The sequence below is a fragment of the Truncatella angustata genome (assembly GCF_020726525.1).
Source record: "Truncatella angustata strain MPI-SDFR-AT-0073 chromosome Unknown BKA67scaffold_2, whole genome shotgun sequence".
In the NCBI taxonomy this organism is placed as follows: Eukaryota; Fungi; Ascomycota; class Sordariomycetes; order Amphisphaeriales; family Sporocadaceae; genus Truncatella; species Truncatella angustata.
In genome coordinates, this window is record NW_025763382.1 from 2,079,134 (window position 1) to 2,099,604 (window position 20,471).

General features: G+C 49.0%; 6 protein-coding genes across 6 annotated transcripts; 3 read left to right on the plus strand and 3 right to left on the minus strand.

The window, feature by feature from the left end:
- Positions 1-704: 704 nt before the first annotated feature.
- Positions 705-2,189, minus strand: BKA67DRAFT_532066 (uncharacterized protein; the record flags this gene model as incomplete). Its single annotated transcript, XM_046099478.1, has 1 exon — positions 705-2,189. One exon carries the CDS (start codon positions 2,187-2,189, stop codon positions 705-707), a length of 1,485 nt encoding a protein of 494 aa, XP_045961051.1.
- A 1,636-nt stretch (positions 2,190-3,825) lies between these two features.
- On the minus strand, positions 3,826-8,221 carry BKA67DRAFT_170029 (uncharacterized protein). Its single transcript, XM_046095218.1, has 3 exons — positions 6,469-8,221; positions 5,282-6,363; positions 3,826-5,091 (listed from the first exon to the last, which is right to left on the minus strand). Exons 1-3 carry the CDS (start codon positions 8,054-8,056, stop codon positions 3,949-3,951), a joined length of 3,813 nt encoding a protein of 1,270 aa, XP_045961052.1. The 5' UTR covers positions 8,057-8,221; the 3' UTR covers positions 3,826-3,948.
- A 1,850-nt stretch (positions 8,222-10,071) lies between these two features.
- BKA67DRAFT_655126 (putative ras GTPase Rab11) lies at positions 10,072-11,147 on the plus strand (the record flags this gene model as incomplete). Its single annotated transcript, XM_046106691.1, has 6 exons — positions 10,072-10,092; positions 10,246-10,258; positions 10,325-10,714; positions 10,773-10,853; positions 10,911-10,992; positions 11,099-11,147. The coding sequence occupies 6 exons, from the start codon at positions 10,072-10,074 to the stop codon at positions 11,145-11,147; spliced, it is 636 nt and encodes a 211-aa protein (XP_045961053.1).
- Positions 11,148-11,504: 357 nt separating this feature from the next.
- Positions 11,505-13,409, minus strand: BKA67DRAFT_553280 (brix domain-containing protein 2). The gene is made up of 7 exons (XM_046101898.1): positions 13,087-13,409; positions 12,840-12,997; positions 12,709-12,780; positions 12,519-12,578; positions 12,180-12,395; positions 11,989-12,021; positions 11,505-11,918 (listed from the first exon to the last, which is right to left on the minus strand). Exons 1-7 carry the CDS (start codon positions 13,272-13,274, stop codon positions 11,713-11,715), a joined length of 933 nt encoding a protein of 310 aa, XP_045961054.1. The 5' UTR covers positions 13,275-13,409; the 3' UTR covers positions 11,505-11,712.
- A 1,006-nt stretch (positions 13,410-14,415) lies between these two features.
- Positions 14,416-15,607, plus strand: BKA67DRAFT_655128 (uncharacterized protein; the record flags this gene model as incomplete). Its single annotated transcript, XM_046106692.1, has 2 exons — positions 14,416-15,120; positions 15,176-15,607. 2 exons carry the CDS (start codon positions 14,416-14,418, stop codon positions 15,605-15,607), a joined length of 1,137 nt encoding a protein of 378 aa, XP_045961055.1.
- A 787-nt stretch (positions 15,608-16,394) lies between these two features.
- On the plus strand, positions 16,395-19,529 carry BKA67DRAFT_553290 (histone deacetylase). Its single transcript, XM_046101899.1, has 3 exons — positions 16,395-18,306; positions 18,512-18,575; positions 18,699-19,529. Exons 1-3 carry the CDS (start codon positions 16,760-16,762, stop codon positions 19,275-19,277), a joined length of 2,190 nt encoding a protein of 729 aa, XP_045961056.1. The 5' UTR covers positions 16,395-16,759; the 3' UTR covers positions 19,278-19,529.
- The last annotated feature ends 942 nt before the right edge of the window (positions 19,530-20,471 follow it).

A 20,471-nucleotide genomic window follows, 5' to 3' on the forward strand; every position in this document is an offset into this window, starting at 1 on the left:
GAGCAGACCCAGTCAGCGGGATACGATACGCAACGGCGGTACCCATTTTGCATTTTGCATTTTGTATTTTGCACAAGACCTGGTTTTTGGTATTTCACGGTTGGAACTCCTGAGGGTAACGTTATCGGTCGAACGGCAGGACAGCCTTTTCAGGGGAATTTGGCTCAGCGACATTTTGGAGCGGACAGCGCGATTGGAAATCCTTTCAGATGGAAAATAGTGTAGTCTAGCTCAATTGGAGAGGACGATTCCTACGCACACAGACAGTCGTGACATTCGCTTTCGATGTGACTAATAATTATTAGCGTTCCTCCACGTTTGATCTCCGGATGGGCAGCTAAACGATCCCATTTGAGCCCAGTAACGATTGACCAAACAAAATCATGCTATGAACGCAAATTATGTAAGAAGTGATACATAAGGAAAACCTCTCATTAAAGGTGAGAAAAGAAAACGCCGTCCTATGCTGGGTATACCCGACCGATGTGAGGAACAGTCTCCCGGCGATGCGATGCCTGTACTGAACTAACTGTATGCCTACTATCCATAAAATGATGTCGTGATTTGTACCAAAATCCTTTTGATGCTCGTCATAATCCTGTATAAGAATCCCGGGAATCCCATGTGCTTCAAAAATGTGGTTCTCGTCAGATACCGCTGGAAGCTGCTGTGGCGTACCATCCGCGGCCGAATTTTCAAATTACCTAGCCGTTATTGCTAACGTTACTGCCGGTGCGTTGATGGCCAAGTCCGAGCACGCGTTGAATGCTCTTTTTGATACCTTTGCCCGAGTCTTCGGTAGCCGCGGTCCCCGTTGGGGTGTCTCCAGTAGCACTCTCTCGGCGCCCCAGAAAGCCAAGACTCATACGTCGTCCTGTACTGGGCCTGCGATTTTGACTCGTGACACTATCCCTTTGCTTCTTGCGCACCGCAACGACCGGCGCAACCTCCGCTGGCCGGGGCGGCCATTCGCCATCACGCTTCCAGCCCACCACACAAAATTTCAGGACATCGGCAAGGTTGACAGGACACGAGGGGGTCAGCGAGTGCACGATTATCCTGTCGTAGAGATTTGGATAGCTACTGGGAGTAATCGAGGCACGCATGGGATTCGCCGGCGGCAGAAGAGGATGCGCCACGGGTAATATTGTCTCTACTGGGTACTGGGAGGAGTCTGCCTTTGGTGGATATTCTTTTGGATCGCCATCCGACGACGTAACGGCGTTAGTGTCTCCAGATGTGCGGGTGGTCGTAGGCGACAATGGTGCACCTGGAGAAACCGGGGGCGACGTGGATGCAAACCGGAAGAAGGACATGCGCCGTGATGCTGAAAGTGGCGAAGTCGGAGCCGATGATGGCTTCGGCTTCACCCGCACGACTTTGGCACCTGTCCATGCATCGCGACGTGCGTTGAAACAAGCCAAACCGGAATTCCAAGATGCTTCCTCACGGATCGCTCTTCGTATTTTCGTTTGCCTTGTATGCGCAGTTGCTTGTACCGTAGGGCCGACTGCGTCGGGGGTGTCAAACCGATAAGCAGACGGGTGTACAGTGACCTCATCCTCTGAGAAGTCTGACCACCATTCGAGTCGAGGCCTGAAATGCGCTATGTCTTCTGATACGGTGCTATATGTCGAAGCGGTATCGTCGTCGTCATCGTCGTCATCGCCATCATCCTCCGTTTTCTCCACCGAGCGCCCTTCAAGGTCATGTGATGATATTTCACGAGACTCTTGTATGTCGTGTTGCTTAGCGTCTTCAGAGTTTGCGCCATCTGATTTGGAGCCATTACCGTCGGTGGGTTTGTCTGCTCGCGGCCATTTGAATTCCCAGTCGTTGCGTATCCTGTCGGCCAGATACTTCTTGACCGCCTCTTTGTTCTTGGCTTTGTCCTTGCTTACAAGATCTGCATCATAGTCTATACTAGGGGTTGCTTGGTTGGACTGTTGACGTAACCTTGCTAGTGGTAACCTGGTTGACTTGTATAGATCCGAGAAAATCATCTTGGGAGACGAAGCAGAGTACTTCCTCGAGTGCGACACACGGCCAGCAGGGCCAGACGAGGGAGTGTCGCGTGAAGTCGATGCAGCAGGAGGCGAACTTATAGCATGGCTGGAAGCAACCCCAGCTAATGCAGAATGCGGGGCAATGGCATGAGTGGTGGTGTCGGCTACTGCCACTGAAGGCATGGCTGGTTCTGAACCTGGCTTGGCTGCGGGTGCCGGTCAGTTAAGGTGGCAAGGGTATGGGTTCGGGTTTGGAGGAAAGCAAGCAAGTAAGTGTAAAACTTTGTAGACTGGCAGTCTGGATCTGGGATCATAATCTGGAAACCACCCATGGACCAGCTCCAGCTGTCTAGTCGAAAATATATAGCCTAGACATCTAGACTATGGACGCAGTCATACTGCGTGGGACTACTAGGAAAGGCAATTGCCTCAAGCTTGTCATATTCTAGTGTATTCCGCTGGCTCCGATTCGGAGTGATGCAGCAGGTATGGACGAGCCGTGGCGAGGTAAATCATGAGACAAACAAAACATGGCTCGTATACCAAACAAGCACAATCATTCACTTACAGGCTTGATTTGTGGTTGAAGCAGTATGAGCTCCTGTCAAAGGTGCATCCGAGTCCTTAATAAGCCCATTCTTTTGAGTTTGGGACAAGCTCGACGGATCAACCACTAGGGCTGAATTTCGATGGGACGATGTTTCGGACATGATCCTCCAGAGGAGTTCCTGAAAGCACTTTTGATGCTAGGCGGCCACATGCAGGAACAACGTGCTGGAATGAATCGCTGCCCAGTGTGATACTTCTCGTGCTCCCAAGAAAGAAGGTCAGACAAGGCCCTGGCCAGATGGACGACGAAGAATGATCGACAGATGGCCAGGAAGCAGAATTGAAATTCAAAGTGGAGGCGCTTTGATGCGAGATGGCCAAGGGTCGTTGGGTGTGACACAAAACCTGCAAGCTCCAACCTTCTCCGCTGTTTGGCTTCGAACGGCTTACGTACTGTAGGCCCAGCAGATCTATGTATGGCAGCACCAAGTAGCAAATGCTTCCAAGCACTACAATGTGCAAAGCAATCCGTCAAGCTCCCTAAGAAACGTCTCTGCTTGGGATCCGTGGGCTTGGATTGTCTTTGCAGACTGGCAACACCCACCGTATGAAAGATTGCGTTCAATACAAACCAAAGGTTAGATACACCGGTACAACTTTAACAAAATTGTGGGCGCCAAATCAAATTCAGCAACCTTATGTCGGTCCATGCATAAGGCCAACCTGTGACATGTGGATCATGCCGATCGCTAGATAAGTAGGTACTTGCAACGTTCTTTGACCGCTAACGGGCTCCCAATTCAGCTGGATAGAACACCAGTTTGTGGAATCCCACCGTCCGGAGGAAGCCGTTCAAGCTCTATGGCAAGCCCGGTGAAACGTATGATGTATTTGGACATTTCTTACTGATGCGCTGGGGTTGCATTGCCCGTCAGGTCACGCATCGCCAGCCATTAAGGCCTTTCGTCGCCCGTTCTTCTCGATTATCGCGGGGAAGCGCCATTGCCGTGACTGGGCAGACAATTGAGCAAGTCCGTGGCCGCTGTCCCTTACATCCCTGTGAAAGTGGTCTGTTGTCCAAAGCAGTTCTCCAGTGCTTCTTACACTGTGTACAGCTATCAAAGGCGTATAGGCCACTTAATGACTGAGTTTTTGCGTCCTATAAATTTTTTGAGAGAAGTATGAATGAGTTCCGGGAATAGGCGATCTGGAAAGGACATAACAGACTCTGACATCTGAGACAATGCAAAACAACACAGCGTACACCACGAATTGCATTAAGAGCCATAGTGTGTACGTGAGCAGACCATTAATTCTTCAATGTTGTGAAAGCAGATTGTTCTCAACAAACCTTCGCTTGGGCAATCGTCTTTCCATTAGCTTTATCCACTTTTTAATCTATTCTTAGGTCTCTGAAGACATGATCCCAACTGTCCACCATGATATGGTTATACAGACGCCTCTCGTTTTTGAGTTCCTGATACCACTGCAGCGTCGGTTTGTAGTGGTACGTGAAGCTTGTACATTGCAGGTCTTTGATGCGTGCCTTCAATGCCATATCGTAGAGGTCGTTCGTACAAGCAGAGTGAGAGCCGCAGGTACCGCGGGGTGGGTGAAAAATAATTCTCTCCGGCTCTTCGTCGTCGGCAGAGACTCTGGGCAATTGAGGCATGTCTGCAGCGCGGCCTTCGTCAAGGAGTTTCCATCCGGCTCTAAACATGACTTCATCCCAGGGTGGTACGTATCTAGCGCGACCTTCGCGTCCCTGAACAATTGCCTCCATAGCCTTACAGGTAACATCTATCGGACACGACGGATCGGCATCCACTTCGATATTCCCGCCGCCAACAAAGATACGTTCGAGGTGGTAACCACCAAGTTTGCTTTTCATCGTTTCTTTTGGAACCTCAGCCCGAACAAAATCTATCAATTTGCGCTGCATTGGCAGGAGGTGTTCACGCCTCGGATGGGCAGGCCAGCGGTCCTTAGCTGCACAGTCCCATATCAACAACTCTAGCTTAGAGAATTGTGTAGGGTCGAGGTGGGGATTGACCGGTCTCAAGAGCGCAATCCAGGGATGACGTGCGGTGGTATCTGGCTGATACATTCCTTCCCAGTCTGACTCAGTGGTGTAGAAAAATCCAACGAGAGTATTAACCTTCCCGAAGAATCTGGGGCAGCATCGGAGCCATTGCTCGTAGGTGCCATATTCGGTGTAAGTGTCTCTATGCATATCAGCCATATCCCTATCAAGCCAGCTCACTGGCTTGAAAAACATCCAGAACGAGGATGTGCCCTTAAGGGAGTTAAAGGTATCGAACCAAGGCCTGAAATCGGACGGTTTATCCGCTTGGAACAGGTGGCTTCTAAACTTATACTTGGCTGCCGCAATTTCCACGGAGTCGTTGGTGGTTCCATCGGGATTGTTGATGACTCCTGGCATATAGTTGGGCACCCGAACAGATCGCTTGGCCCATTGGATACCATTGACGCTGGAGCCAATAACGTGGAAATTACGATATGTGCCCAGTTTTGTCTAATTGCGAGAACATTAGTTGCAATTCGAATGCGCAAAGGAGATAATTGTGTTCGAGTGGAAAACCTCGGCGACCACATGCTGTCGATGCCGAAATCCAGTTCAAAACCCTGTAATACTAAATTGTGTGGAGATTTTGTTCTTCCGATATTCTAGGGTCTGGGATGCATAAGAGATTCAGGGTACTTACCATCGACCAGGCCGCATACCAATTCAGGAGACTCTGCTCGTCATCCGGCGAAATAAGTTCGTCAGCCCATACAATCTTACGAATATCCTTTGATGGTTCCTCGTAAGACTTCAACCCGTAGTAAGCCGGACCGCTCAGATCTTGGACCAACTCCCATGCCCGTACTCTGTCTTCAAGGTCTTTTCGGGATATTCCTTCTGAAGTAGTCCAGTTCTTGACCAGAAGATCATTGGAATTATCTTCCAGAAACTTATCGCTATCACGAGCCTTTTCCATAGCAAGTTCAAACAGATATTGTGAGAAATTTGTGCACACTACAAGGACATAGGGAGCAAATATCGCCCTCTGCTTGAACCACTCGAGAAATTTGCAGAGCTTTCCTGGCTGAGAGACCACAAAGCTTGGAGTAATCAGAAATGCGCGTCCCGCAAGGAATAGCTGTGTCAACTTCAGCTGTTTGGGCACGCCTGATATAAGCTGGCTCTCCAGTGCAGAATGCTTCAGAACGGCTTCATGGTCGGACGAAGAGAAACTCCAGAAAGTGTGAGCGCCGTGATTGAGCATGTCCCAAAATCTAGGGATGTTCCTAATGCTTTTCTCGGCGGACTCCTGAAGAATCACTGCACCAGAGTTCGTTTCCTCTTGGTAAGCCTTCCAAGCTCCTGGTACTTGACTTGAGAATATCTTGCAATCCGGTCTGCATGCCCGTAGCCAGAGCGACAATGCATTTAAGACAGTAATCTCTCCTGGATGGAAGAGCAGGAAGAAGGCGTGCTTCTCTTGGGCTGACGGAGCTAGAAGAGTGTCGTAGTCGATAGCTCCAATTTCGTTCATTATTTTCAATCGGACGCCAGTGGAACTAGTTTCATTACTGGTGATAGTGTCGTGAGATAGTGTAGGGTAGTGGTCAGGAACCAAGTTATACTTAGCCTTGAACATCAGATATCTAAGTTCACATGCCAACTCTAGAGGAGGTGCCAGAGGTGCCCATGCAGAACACTGGCCGGGAAATAAAATGATCGAACAACCGTGCAGTGCCACGAAAAGTCCAGAAGAATCTCGTCGTAGATTGGTGGCGACCACTAGGATAAACACGTCAGTATTGGCATCGTGCCTGTCGTTGGGACGACTATCAAGGAAATGGCAAGATCATTCTAGATTATCCAAACTGCCGGAAGGACACTCACTATTCAGTTCTGCTGTATCCTCATGGCTAGATGCCAATATTCGTCCTGATGCTAGCTTCGATTGAGTATCGTCACCATCGTATAGGGCATCTCCCGAGAAGAAATCGGCAGACGCACAGACTGCCTTGAACTGTAATACTTCATCATTGATAATGTTAATCAACCAATCACCTGTGCGAGGTATCCCATGAAAATCAACACGAATACTTCGGGACGACCCAAAACAAGCCGACTTCGTGACTACCTGAGTAACCGCCCTTTGCTGGTAGGATTGTAAGGAGACCCTTCTCACGGGAGTCAATAATTCCAGCGCCACCGGCGACCGCGCCTTGTCGCAAGAAGTTGAGGTCTCTTCCGTAAAGCGTACCGTCTTTCGCATCTTCGTGGGACCTGCTGGCGGTGCTAGCGCTGGGAGTTGCTGGGCCTCTTGGGAATTGCCTCCAGTGACGTGGGGTTTGCTCGGTGGGTAGGGCGTAATAAAATAACCAGCTGGAATGGCAGACGGGTCCGCAGGAGCAGAGTCGTTGAGCTCACTTGCCTTTTTGCGCAATTGATTGACACGGTGAAAATTTGACATAAGCTTGGGTGTTTTGGTAGGGTCCATCATGGCATCCTTCAGATTCATGCGAGCTTTACGTACTTTCTGCTGCTGCTGCTGCTGTTGTTGCTGTTGTTGTTGCTGCTGTAAAGGTATTGTGCGGACAGACGCCGTACCGATCGTCTTTGACCTCTGGAGCAAAGGCTTAGAGACTGTGCGAGTGGCTTTGAGGCGTCTCCCAGCGAACTTGTTGGCCAAGGTTGTGGAAGGTGCTACAGATGATGGCTTATTTGTAGAGGTCGTGGATCTTGTCGCATTTGTCTCTTGTCCGCCGACACTTCCAACTGGGCCCATACCTGTGCCCGGTCGAATCGTACCTAATGCCTCTCGTAGTTTCTCGGAAACACCAGTATCAGATGACGAGCTTCTACTGGGTGAAGACGATCCCTTTGCAGAAAGCGCCGCTGTTGGAACCTTCAATGAGTCGATCGGCGTAGCTACTTTGCCATTGTTTTGACCACCGGTCATTTCATCGATGATAGTATCAGACACTTCAGAACTTTGTTCAGTTTTCATGGAAGCATCTGCCTTGCCGTCAAATTGGTCGGGAAAAGGCTCCGTAATTGGCAAGCCAAGTCTCCGTCGTTCATCATTACGCATCATGTGTCTTTCCGCTTTGCGTTGCTGTGCAAATGCAATGGCGTTTTCAAAGATCTGAACATCAAACGCCCGACGTTTGCCCTGAAGTTCTTGCTCTCGCTGTTCGAGCCATGACTGATATAGCTCGTCTGAGAGGTTCTCTATTCCTTCCCAGGTGCTTCGGCTCAGAGGATAAGTTTCCCACTGGACGAGATACTGCTTTTTGCTCTGTTGAGCTTGAGTCGGATCATCAAGGGACCGCTCAGCTAGAATGGCATTCACCACGAACTCTTCATCGGGCTCGTGCTCTGATTCGAGTGTCGAGGTCAGAGAGATGGCATCATCACCCATCTCGACATCGTCACCGCCATCGACGAAGAGAGATGAAACACTATCATCTATCATAGCCATTATGTACTTGAAATGTAAGGCATACGCCGATAATAGATTATAACAATAGAACGACACTCACTCATGAGAGCTAAGCATTATGATTTGGGGAAGGAGAGTTTTGAGGACGCATGATACCAAAATTGCTTCTTTGATGTGCTCCAAGTTCCGAACCCTGTCGCGCCAAAATGCAGAAGTTGCGTTGGGCCTAATGTCGAATTGACAGCGTTGACGCGTCCCTTCCTAGGCTCTTTTAGATACACTGAAATCAGGCTCAAAAGCCTGCAGAGTACTGTATGTAGAACCTGACTGGAATCTGTGGATATCAGCATATGTCACTCACCAGCTGCATTTTCTGACTGCGGATTGAAATTGTGACTTACATGCACGGAAGACGAGTATGGTTCTACCATGCGCGTTCAGAGACCATATATACAACCGGCACTATTCTGTTGCCCTTGGAGACGTGGGTGATGTGATGATGAACAAGCGCAGCTTTCGAAACGCTTGTGTATATGTAAGGCCTTCTTGGTTGTAATTAATGAGTCTTGATTTGAGTGCCAGAATGCATAGGTACATACAGTCCCGCGGTCTTGGTTAGCCACCCTCCACAATGCTGGTTCACGCATGTGTAACTGTCGTGACACAAGCGGGATCTGCGACCAACAGTAACACTGACTGGCTGCATAAACAGAGTTCCACTAATCCTGAAACTATGCACAAATGAGTTGTGCATTTGACTGAGTTTGTTACATTGAATGTAACTGTAGCGCTTTCAATGCATGCGAAAAAGTCAAGGCTAGGTACGTTAGCTAATACATTAATTACGGTAGGTATTAAAGAATTAGTTGTAGCCAACATGACCATGGAAACAGGTAGTGTCCAAAATTTCCACGACAGGCGAGTTCTCGTGCGGATAAGCATGAATACTATGGAAAAGCTAAATGTAACAGCAGATAGTGAGACATTTTATGACCAGATACTAGTTGTAATTACGCCAAATTGTGGAATTTCCCCAAAATGCATGATGTTGTACGAACCGTGTGTTTTTGCTTTTGGCAAACCGCCCAACAGAGCTTGCAGCATATGTGTTTTAGGTAGGACACCAGGGACACTAACAAAAAGACATGCTCGGTAGATGATTCCAGCCGCAGCCGGCTGACAGTTGCGGCGGGGGTTTGGTGTGGACCAAGAACAAAGACACGAAAGTGGAACCAACCTGGACCCTAAAGGGCCTTGTGAGCTGTCATTTAAATCGCCTGGCAGCCTGGTAGCGTTGGAACTCCCTGAATGTCTGCTGTGGATGGGTCACTGAAAGCAACCATCCTAGCTTGAACCCCAGTAAACAGCAGCCAAAGCAGCGCTGAGACAAGGCACCATACCTGCCTCAAGTCAGTTACAGTAAGTAAGTACATGCTGGAGTACTGAAGTATGTATGTAGACATCTTGACCGACATCTTGGACCACGACAGGCTTGTGGCCAAAATGCATCAGACTGCACAGTGGTTTGTTCAATTTGGAGGCAGCCGTAATAAGAGTTTGGAGGTTGATCGACGTCAAACTGATCTTTGTGATGCACACCCCAAGTCGGAGCGAAATACATACTCGATCGGCTGACGTCTATCAAGTAAAGTAGCCTAACCTTGGACGATTCCTACATGTTAAGTTAACTATTGTAATCACGGTACATACTCCCACTCCCACTCCTTCTCCCACTTGGACTACTGTAGGCAGCTAATCAAGTAAGTTACCTCCCTAACCTACAGCACGGAGCTGTAAAAGTACAGGCATCTATCTGCGCTTACTTTTGAAACCGACTTTACACTTCCTTCTCCGTTTCGTTTGGTTTGATTGATTCTTTATCGACCACACCGATAACAGTCCATTTCCAGTTCCAGTTCCAGTTGGGGGCAACCAAACGCGACCCGCATTCCGTCGACACTCGACTCTCCTGAACAAACATCCCGCCATACGCCTTCTCATCCACCGACATTTCCTTCGAGAGACCCCCCGAGACCGAGAACTAATTGCCCAGCATGGCCAACGATGAATATGATGTAAGCTTGGTTTGCTGTTCTGCCCCTCATGCGCCTTGCCCCTGTCCCACATCCCGCTCTGCAATTGCAACCCGCTCGTTGCTGCTCGGTGGCCTCCTGCTTGCTTCCTCTACTGCCCGAGGGATACATATCGCTAACCAGAGCAATGTCCAGTTCCTCTTCAAAGGTGCGACGATCCACCCGGGCGCCGCTGGCCATATTCGCAATGCGACATACTGACATGACGATGTAGTGGTCCTGATCGGAGACTCAGGAGTTGGAAAGTCCAACCTGCTTAGTCGTTTCACCCGAAACGAGTTCAACCTGGACTCAAAGTCCACAATCGGTGTCGAGTTTGCTACACGTTCGATCCAGGTCGACTCCAAGACCATCAAGGCGCAGATCTGGGACACAGCCGGCCAGGAGAGATATCGCGCCATCACCTCTGCCTACTACCGTGGCGCAGTGGGTGCCCTCCTCGTTTACGACATCAGCAAGCACCAGACCTACGAGAACGTCACGCGATGGCTGAAGGAGCTGCGCGACCACGCCGACGCCAACATCGTTATCATGCTGGTCGGAAACAAGAGCGATTTGCGACACCTGCGCGCCGTTCCCACAGATGAGGCCAAGGCCTTTGCGAGTATGTTGCCCCTGGGGCATTCACACTGGTGTTTTCTTTGTGCTGATCCTGCTTCTAGGCGAAAACCACCTTTCCTTCATCGAGACTTCGGCTCTTGATGCCAGCAACGTCGAGCTTGCTTTCCAAAACATTCTGACTGGTACGTCTCCTACAGCCTCCCCTTGAGAAACCCCCTGCTAAAATGCTCGGTTCTTAGAAATCTACCGTATCGTATCTAGCAAGGCATTGGACAGCGGCGAGGCTCAAAACCCGATCACAGCAGGCACCACCATTCCTCTGTAAGTCACAAAACCAGCTGCCCTCGTGCCTTCCGGGTCTTGCCCGGATAGCTAGGGGAAGTTCGATACGACTTACACTCAAGACACGCACTGACCTGTCTCATAGCACCAAGCCCGCAGACGGCGACGCGGCTAAGGGGGGCAAGTGCTGTTGATTTACTGTATGAGGGGGCTATATCTCATAATGTTCCTTTGAGAATGGTTCATAGGGCTGGAATGATGAGTTACGGCGTCATACATGTGATTTTTGTCTTGCGTTGTATCCGGGGGCACGTTGCAGCATTCAGAGGGGGACTTGAGGAACTTAGAGAACCTGACAGTCACCTCACCCGCATTTCGTTTAATGATGAATTCGACGTTCCGAGACCCAAACAATCTTCCCCCCGTCTCGACCAAGGGGTACTCAGCCACATCTTTGATTTTGGTGTTTCTTGTAGATGAAATGAGGACGAGTACCTGCAACGGATGCGCTCACGGTCAAAATGGCTGTCAGTGGTGCTAGTGATATTGATGCGCCGGTCCGTCTGGTTCACATATAAAATATACGCATGTACTCCTACTATTGCAACATCCCAGATTTCGTTCTTCAGCAAAGGACCTTGTATCATGCATAGCCCAAGCGAAACAGTCCAACAGTCTAAAGGTATCTTCCTACTTTTGTTCCCTGGATCGCAAGGACCTCTTAAACACCGAACGCCAAACTGCGAAAGTTTCGAAGTCTTAAGCAAAGAGATGTCTCGTGTCGAGAGCATCAGGCTTCGCTGCTTTGCCACCACTCGTCCGTAGACCAAGGTCGCCCTTCTTGGCCAGTCTGTCCACGTACTGTTCTGCCCTGGCATTGTGCTTGACTGCCTTGGATCTTCTCAGATCGGCTCTGACCTGGTTTGGCGACACGAACTCCTTGTTCTCGTAAAGAATCGGCCCACCTACAGTATGTCAGCGTCAGCAGTTGCCTCTTCTTGTGAGCTGGAGAGATTCCAGGTGGATGTTACTTACCGAACGATCCCTCTTGGATAATAATGGGTGTCACTACAGAACCGGGAGTTAGCAAACATTTCTGACATGGTTTATAAAGCCTGCTGAGATATTGCAAATACAGCCATGAAACATGTAAATGCTTCTGTTAGGCAGTATCGACTCCATTGACGTGCAGGCAAGAAAAGGGAATGAATGTGAGAATTGCTTACAAACAAATCTGGGACCGATTTCCACCAATGAGATCTCGGTCTCCTTGTTCTTGCTCTTTGTTGATGCGGCAGCCTCTGTATCTTCACCATCCTTGCCTTTCGAAGCTTCTACTTCGCTAATCTGGTAGTTACGCACCCAGATCTTACCATCTGCAACGCTGAAACCCATGACACGGTCGACGAAAGGTTTCGATTTTCTTGCACCTTGCGGGACACCTATGTAATGATCACATGTTAGTAGGATTCTATTTGTACAGAGATATAACCAATTCAAAGTCCCTCAAGACAGGAAAGTATAATAGCTGGAAATGGTGATGAAGACGTCTAGGAGTTGCATACCGAATTGTTGCAGGAACAGCTCCTTGATAACGCGCAAGTAAGGCTGTTCATCGAAGGCACCTATGCGATAATGCGAGGTCAGTATGTTTTCCTTTGGATAGAAATCTTGGGCGGTTCAAACCACCACCCTGATACAGTGGAAAGGAATGACTGAAAGAGTGATTGATAAAGGGCATTGAGAGTCGCATACCATCGAAACTGAGAATCGGTCGACTGCCCTTCAGGCAGTTGCCAGTGAAATTAAGCTCTTCGGACGTGTGTACTGTTGTATTGAATTAGTTCTACCCCAGTTCAGCTTCCAATTCCATGCAATAAACGTACAGTTTTGAAGGTGCATCTTGACCGTAGGACCATTAGGAACCTTGCTTAACCAGACATATAGATCTTGGCCCTTTCGTGCTTCGAAGAAGAGGGTGTTGTTGCAGTTGTATAACTCAGCCAGCTCATTCAGCTGGTATAACTTGCTCTTGGTATCGAATCTGCAGCACCCCAAGTCAGTAATTGCTTCATCAAGACAGCCTAACGGCTTCTTGCGAGTATTGCCGTGGAGACTCCGGATATTGCTTACTTCGCATCCTTTCGGCCGTGAGGAATGAGAGCCGCCAGGTCATTTAGAAGGTGCCTATGTCTGTAGGTAACACCTCGCGAGCTGAGAATAAGCACTTTCTGCTTGTTCTTGCGGACGCCATTGGTAGGAGCCTCGCCCTTCTTGTCAGCGCTACCCTTCGAGAGCGACTTGTAAACAGATGCTCCCATGGTCACGGTCGATTGTTCGATTGCAAGGGGTGCAAAGAAGAAGAAACGTATTCAAGCTTTCAGAGCGAAGTTAATGGTGGCTTCAATCGTGAAATGTAGCATGAAGCGCTTCGGTTGACCAGATGAAGATGTTCGCGAACTTGCGGCGGGACTTTTTTTTGGAGGGACCCGCGATAAGAGCGATTGGGATACTCTTATCCATTCTGTGGCGCACGGGTGTGGCAAGTGCACTATGCGAACGGAGTAACGTGTGTAACGTTCTTTGGTCTACGGAGTACGGATCTACCGAGTTGTCGAATATCATGCATCCACACTGCGTAGGTATCCAAAAGTACTATGGGGTTCTCTACAGAAAAGACCGCATCACATTTGACTCTTACCCGTCTCATAAGTTACGATATATCTGTAGATGATAACAAGCCATGCGCAAACTGTCCTTGGCTATTCAATGCAGAAACGGCACTAAGATAACCCGGTACCGACGGTGCCAGGGGAACCAATGCACCGGGATCGTTATACGACAAGTCGCCTGAGTCAAGAACTCTTGGGTGGTTTCCTCTTTCTCAACCACATCATCATGGCACAACACCCCGATCACGCCTTCATGGCGATTGCAAAACCACCACCGACAATGTCTATGTACATCTATTATATAGTTGATAGCCCCAAAGTTGGGGTTTGTGTTGATTGAGTGCATTAACTCGCTACCCTTTGATCCTTCTCGTTATCAAAGGGTGTAGGCGTAGGCTTTGGAGGTCTCAGAACAAGATCGAAACCTAGCCTTAGTCAGTTGACCCGGTCTTCTTGTTCGTCACTTCAGGGCAGTTGGTTTCGCTTCCGGGTAGGAAGGGGAAGGGAAGTCTTGTATTCAGAGGAGGAAAGTTGTACGGGGTTCACTATACTGTAAAGAGTGATTCTTTGCGGCTTGCTGTACGTACCGATAGCGAAGCACTCACTGCGAGACGCTGTTTACGCGCTATCTACACCTATCGCGATAAAGGGGGCTCCAGGTAAGATCCGCCATTATTTCTCAAAAGTGGTATCTAGCTCATCGATTCAACCCAGATCAGCTAAACCAGTCCTTCCAGGCAAAGCGAATTTATCTGATTTTCATTCTTGCAACCTGAGGTCTATAGCGAGCATGGTGCCTTCAATTATAAGTCCGTTCCAAGCGGTCCCTACAGAGCTCATCTTAGAAATGATGAAGCATATGGGTGTGAGCGATCTCACATCCTTTGTCTTGTCGAACAAGAAGTTCCATGAGATTTTCATGGAAAACCAAGCAAGCATCATGACAACTGTCTTAATTCATCAGGTTGAGTTAGACCCCATGCTCCTCCTGCACACCATTGACAGGAGAGACTTCTCACCAGACGCCATGCTACATCCACGCCGAATCAGCGTCGATATTAATCGTGGCTCAAAAAAGCACATTGACCTTATGCAAGCCGCAGTAGGTTTTCGAGACGGAAAACTCATCTGCCCTCGCAAGATTGTCTTAGGCGTTGGTGATCTTGCTCGTCTCTGGAACAAGATCAAAGTCATCGATTGGTGGGTGGAGGAATTCCCGAGAATCCGCTGGCACAAAAACCCTGAAGACGCTCGATGCTTACGGCCAAGTGAAGAGCACCGGCTACGGACGGCGGTTGCCAGATGGTGGCTCTATTCGGAATGTTTTCATGGTAGGTATGATCGCTCCATCTTCTTGCCAAGACTCCTGGAAACGGATGCCAGGTTATATCACCTGCGAATCATGACTTCCGTTGAAGTTCGGGAGCTTGACGATTTATGGGAGACCCTTCGTGGTGCAATTCAGCGCGATATTTGCTCCTCCTATAACGCAAAGGTAAGCTTAAAGGCTCAATATCAGCACTGTCTGAACTTGACTTACACTCTCGCAGGACTGGCAGCCCAAACCCTGGGGCTGGGATGATTGGCGATCTAAAGATATTGTCAGCACGTACTTGAAGCTAGACCCGCAACAGCTCAGGTACCTCTTTAGGAACACACCTCGTCTCAGCAAGTCTGCGGTCATCAACAGAGCACGCCAAAGCCAGCGCGACTTTCCCGAGCTGCAGGAAACATTGACGTGGTCGATCAATATCGTACTACAAGAACGACTCTTGCTGATGTCTAATGCTTTCACAGACATACCAGCAAGTGGGATCCTTGACGAGGACTGTTTTAAGGACGAGAAAGGCATTTTTAAGACAGATGCTTGGACCACCGGCAAGCCTCCCTTGACCAGACAGGAAATACTGTCTTATCCAACGGGGTCACCTAGGCGCATCGGTCCTGGCGATGATGGGCGTGAGCTCGACTTTCATTTCTAGGCCTTGCCGTTTTCTGTCACCACTGAAGACTAATAGGTCTGTCTTCCACGTTTGTGGTTTGTGGCTCGCCTCTGCCTGGTCATGACAACTGTTTGCATTCTCTAAGTAGGAGGACGGGACGGTTTATCTTGGACCTACCATGAACATCTGAGGACAGTCTGCTAGGAGTACTTGTGTTTGCATAGGCCTGGAAAGAATATCCAAATTAATTCTTCAATGAAAGGTGTTTGCCCTATACCACCATTGCTGCTCTTGAATCTCTGCTCAAAAACAAGTGATAAGTCGTGGTCTACCTGGTGATCTACCTAGTGTACGGATCCATATCATGCTGTACACCCCAACTCACAGCCCAAAAAGGGAATTAAAGCTGCACAAATCGCATTAATAAGGATAAAAGAAACGGGAAAAGAGACCAATATCCATAGAATAAAGATACGGTAAGCAGCTTCGTCCACGCGTTTTGTTCGTTTGTAAGGCAGATAACTTGAAAGGTAGGCATTATTAGAGCATGAGTGGCTGGTGCGTTGACGGGAACCGCTGCCCGGTCGCCAGCCGCGCTTTCCAAGTCTAGCGCGACAGTGCTACATTTCTCTCCATCTACCACCATCAAACCACCACAGCACCCGCCAAGCGCAGTACGTTGCGCGCTCTTGAGTCTGCGTCAAATTCACAGCAAAATATGTTGATTCGCAATAAGTAGAGCCCAAATTCGCCATCACTTATTTGTGGACGTCCTGCGCGATTGCGCTCGCCGCCGGTCTGTGCTTGGTGTGCTCCTTCACCTGAAAAGCCACTATCTGGTGATAAGTTGTAAGTCATCCCTTTTATAACACGCTTTAGCCACGAGGCCTGGATCATAGCACCCACGTTTTTCTGCTAGTCTATAATATCCCTTTTCACCATCGAACAATCTGTCCGTGACGATTTGTTCCAGCTGGGCATTGAACCAAAAGCAGTTTGATTACTCGTACTTTGACACTGCCTGTCAACGTGGAAGAACCGCTGACTCGCGGTACAGCTTTTGGAGTATTGGTGTGCTCGACGGGGTCTGTGTAGGAGCATGTGCGTGTGACGCATCAGGGCCGCTAGGAGTCATCATTTCAGCGTCAATCCCCTGCCAGTCTGGGAAGAATTAACTGACTCCACGAAATCATGGCTGACGAGGAGATCGACCATAACATGACAGATGCACCCAATGGCGCGGCCGTGCATCAGGTTGGCAATGTTATAGGTTACTCAGACGAGGAAAGTCTCATAATTGATGAGTACGAGTCGCCTGATGAGAACTTGGAGTTTCTGCGGTCTCTGGCACGCCAGAAACTTTTGCCTACGGGCTGCTGTTACGACGATCGCATGAAGTTACACGCAAACGCGGACTTTGGTCCCACGCCCCATCATCCTGAAGATCCACGGAGAATCGAGGAGATAATGAAGATCTTCAAGCAAGAAGGTCTCATTTTCACGGGTGCCGACACTGACCTTGCTGATGTCATTCGAGACACTCCAACAAAGTACATGTGGAGAATTCCAGCTCGTGAGGCCACGGAGGAGGAAATAACCACTGTACACACTAAACGCCATTATGACTATGTGTCAGACTTTGTCAACCTTGATACCCAGGAACTGCGCAAGCTGAGTCATGAGTTGGACCAAGGTCGGGCATCCCTCTATGTAGGTTCATTGTCCTTCGAGGCCGCTTTGCTAGCAGCTGGAGGGGCAATCGAGACCTGTAAGAATGTCGTTGAGGGCAAAATCAAGAACGGCTTTGCTGTCATCAGACCACCTGGACACCATGCAGAATTTGATACCCCGATGGGATTTTGTTTCTTCAACAACGTGCCAGTTGCAGCAAAGGTCTGCCAACAAGAGTACCCGGAAACATGCCGCAAAGTACTCATTCTGGATTGGGATGTGCATCACGGAAACGGTATCCAAAACATGTTCTACGACGACCCTAATGTCCTATACATCTCCTTGCATGTTTATGACAACGGTAATTTCTACCCTGGCAAGCCAGATAACCCCTTGATACCAGATGGCGGTATCGACGCTATCGGTGACGATCTTGGTAAAGGGAGAAATGTCAACATTGGCTGGGACAACCAAGGAATGGGGGATGGTGAATATCTGGCTGCGTTCCAGAAGATCGTAATGCCGATCGCTCGAGAGTTTGATCCTGATCTAGTCATCATTTCCGCAGGATTTGATGCGGCAGACGGAGACGAGCTTGGCGGATGTTTCGTGACTCCGGGTTGCTATGCTCACATGACGCACATGCTTATGTCACTTGCCGGTGGTAGGGTGGCCGTCTGTCTTGAGGGTGGCTACAACCTGGTTGCGATATCACACTCTGCTCTAGCGGTGGCACGAACGCTTATGGGTGAACCGCCTCCGAAGATGGGCATGCCACGAATCGACAAAGGTGCAGCCAAGGTACTGGCCAAGGTACAAGCCGCACAAGCCCCCTACTGGGAATGCATGCGCCCTGGAGTGATTAATGTTCAGGACATGGGCGCAGCTGGCACTTTAAGGCTCCATGATGCCATCCGAAGCTACCAACGACAGAACTTAGCGGAGCACTTCAACATGATACCCTTATTCATCCAACGCGAGGCTCTTTACAAGTCGTTCGAGAATCAAGTACTTATAACCCCTGGTATCTCACAAAAGAAGAAGGTCATCATCATTATTCACGATGCGTAAGTTGCCTTCGCTTGTGCCGTCTCAGCCTACTGCGCAGAACAAGCCAAACTATGTCATGCTGTTGCATCTTATCATCCGTGGCTCTTAAACCCACCCCCCCCCCCCCCCCCCCTTTTTTTTTTTTCTTTCTTTCTAAGTTTCACCATACGACCTGCCAAATCTCGAACCAATATACTCTATCGCGAGCTAATTTTTCACCAGACCTGAACTCGTCGCCATGCCGGACCTGATTGAAAATACAGTCGACCCGCATAATGCTTTCATCGTAAGTCCTTCGGCGATACATATCATACCAATGTGCTTCTCCTGTTCTACATTGTATTTTCTGTGTTGTATTGTCCAGTTTTCTACATTATCAACCAATACTTCGACTTACTGACTGAACTAGTCGGATGGCGTTACCACTTATATCAAATGGGCAACAGAGAACGGTTTCGGTATAATCGATGCTAATGTGCCTCACTACATCACAAAACCAGAGGATGTGGATCCATTTACTCCGAGAGCAGATGAACAATCATTGTCGAGTCAAGTGAAGGAGCTTATGAACTACATCTGGGACAACTACGTGCAACTCTACGACTGCGATGACCTCTTCCTTATGGGCATCGGCAATGCTTACTTGGGAGTAAAGCTCCTGCTTACAGAAAGACACTGCAAGGAAAGGATCTCGGGGGTCGTCAACTTTGTCACTGGCAACCTGCGACCGGTCAAGTCGGCCACTGACGAGACTCTGTCTATGTGGTATAAACGAAACTCGCTGGTCTATGTAGCCCGGGACCATGCGTGCTGGGCGGACCCGGAGCTCACTAAAAAGGTGAATAAGAGACGTTTCGGTGATGTGAAGAGGAGTGATCAGGTCGGATTGAATCGCATGATGCAACAGCATGCAGGCGAGGTGCAGGAGTTCATCGTCGAGCGACTTACCAGAAGTGGATACACTACGGAGGATGAGAAGACAGCTTAGGCGCCTTGCCTTTGAGCCAGGTCATGTCCCTAGACTAGTCTAGCATGAATTGAAACCGTAGTACTGGCTATATAATACCTTCACCATGACAAAGGCATGATTGCCCAGAGTGTCAAGCAAGGCAAGTGGCAAATGCAACAATCCAGTCGCCCTCTTGCTTGATACCGATGAACTCCGTGCTGAACTGATACGAGTAGTATAGGTGAGGCCTTGGACCAGGATAGCTGGGCGCCTCCCGCTATGCTAATGTCAGTAAGGTCACATGCATATAGGCGGGTTCGCCTATACAAAGTATTTGTTGCCAGCGTTTCCCAGCTTGTCTGTACGGTGAGATGAAGATCCAAGCCAGGAATGGACGACATGTAGTTGTTCAATGACTCATTCAATCGAAATGTTTGCAAGTTTGATATCAATAAATGGGTGTCCTTGGCACGTGGTCTATGATAGGTAGGACGAGAAGGTGGCAACTCAATGACCAACACTGATTGAACTGTCAAACAATCGATCTGCCGCAGACTACACCGTAGTAACCTTACTACTATGTATGGTACTAACCGTGCTGCACCGTAGGTGAATGCGAGAATGGAGCGGGCCTGTTTTTGGTCTTTAGATGTCTTTTGTGTGCATGGGGTTGAAGTAGACATGACGTGCCCAGTCGACACCAATAAATTTCCTGGCCTGAGAAGCCATGTTTGCTGGCCTGTGGCAGCTCCAGACATTTGCACACGTTTCCTGAGAGCGGCAGAAGTGGCGGGTCAAGTTTCGTAAAATACAAAAAATAGACAAAAAGCTCATGAAGTTTTTGGACGGCGCACAACGGATCTACGATTGGCCCTGCAGCTTTAGCAACGCTCTAAATCTTTTTGGGCTTGTTGGTTCCACAATATCGGCCGGCCTAAACCGAGGACGCCCAACAGTCAAGGTCGCCATTACAAAGGAACTCGAGTCAAGCAAGAAAACCGAAGGTTCAGCCGTCCATGAACTGTTTTCTGTCCGGTAACCTGGAGAGTTCAAACGCTCTTTTCACCAACTGCTCCCACAGCCTTAAGTAGCCAATGGGTAGGAGGACTTCTGGGTGACAAGCCAATTCGCCAAGCATTGTCAAGCCTCCAAAGTCATTTAAGTCCGCCCCCCCAAAAAAGAAGAAGAAAAAAGACGTGCCACGCGGGAAGCAGAAGCTCTTATCGATACCAT

Bases quoted from the DNA above. Each gene is read 5' to 3' on its own strand.
- BKA67DRAFT_170029 (XM_046095218.1), bottom strand. From the start codon at position 8,056: ATGGCTATGATAGATGATAGTGTTTCATCTCTCTTCGTCGATGGCGGT. The intron at 6,364-6,468 runs GTGAGTGTCCTT...TGTTTATCCTAG, and splicing joins GGATACAGCAGAACTGAATA to TGGTCGCCACCAATCTACGA. The intron at 5,092-5,281 runs GTAAGTACCCTG...TCTCGCAATTAG, and splicing joins GGTATGCGGCCTGGTCGATG to ACAAAACTGGGCACATATCG.
- BKA67DRAFT_553290 (XM_046101899.1), top strand. From the start codon at position 16,760: ATGGCTGACGAGGAGATCGACCATAACATGACAGATGCACCCAATGGC. The intron at 18,307-18,511 runs GTAAGTTGCCTT...ATTTTTCACCAG, and splicing joins ATCATCATTATTCACGATGC to ACCTGAACTCGTCGCCATGC. The intron at 18,576-18,698 runs GTAAGTCCTTCG...TGACTGAACTAG, and splicing joins ACCCGCATAATGCTTTCATC to TCGGATGGCGTTACCACTTA.
- BKA67DRAFT_553280 (XM_046101898.1), bottom strand. From the start codon at position 13,274: ATGGGAGCATCTGTTTACAAGTCGCTCTCGAAGGGTAGCGCTGACAAG. The intron at 12,998-13,086 runs GTAAGCAATATC...GGGGTGCTGCAG, and splicing joins CACGGCCGAAAGGATGCGAA to ATTCGATACCAAGAGCAAGT. The intron at 12,781-12,839 runs GTACGTTTATTG...TCAATACAACAG, and splicing joins CAAGATGCACCTTCAAAACT to TACACACGTCCGAAGAGCTT.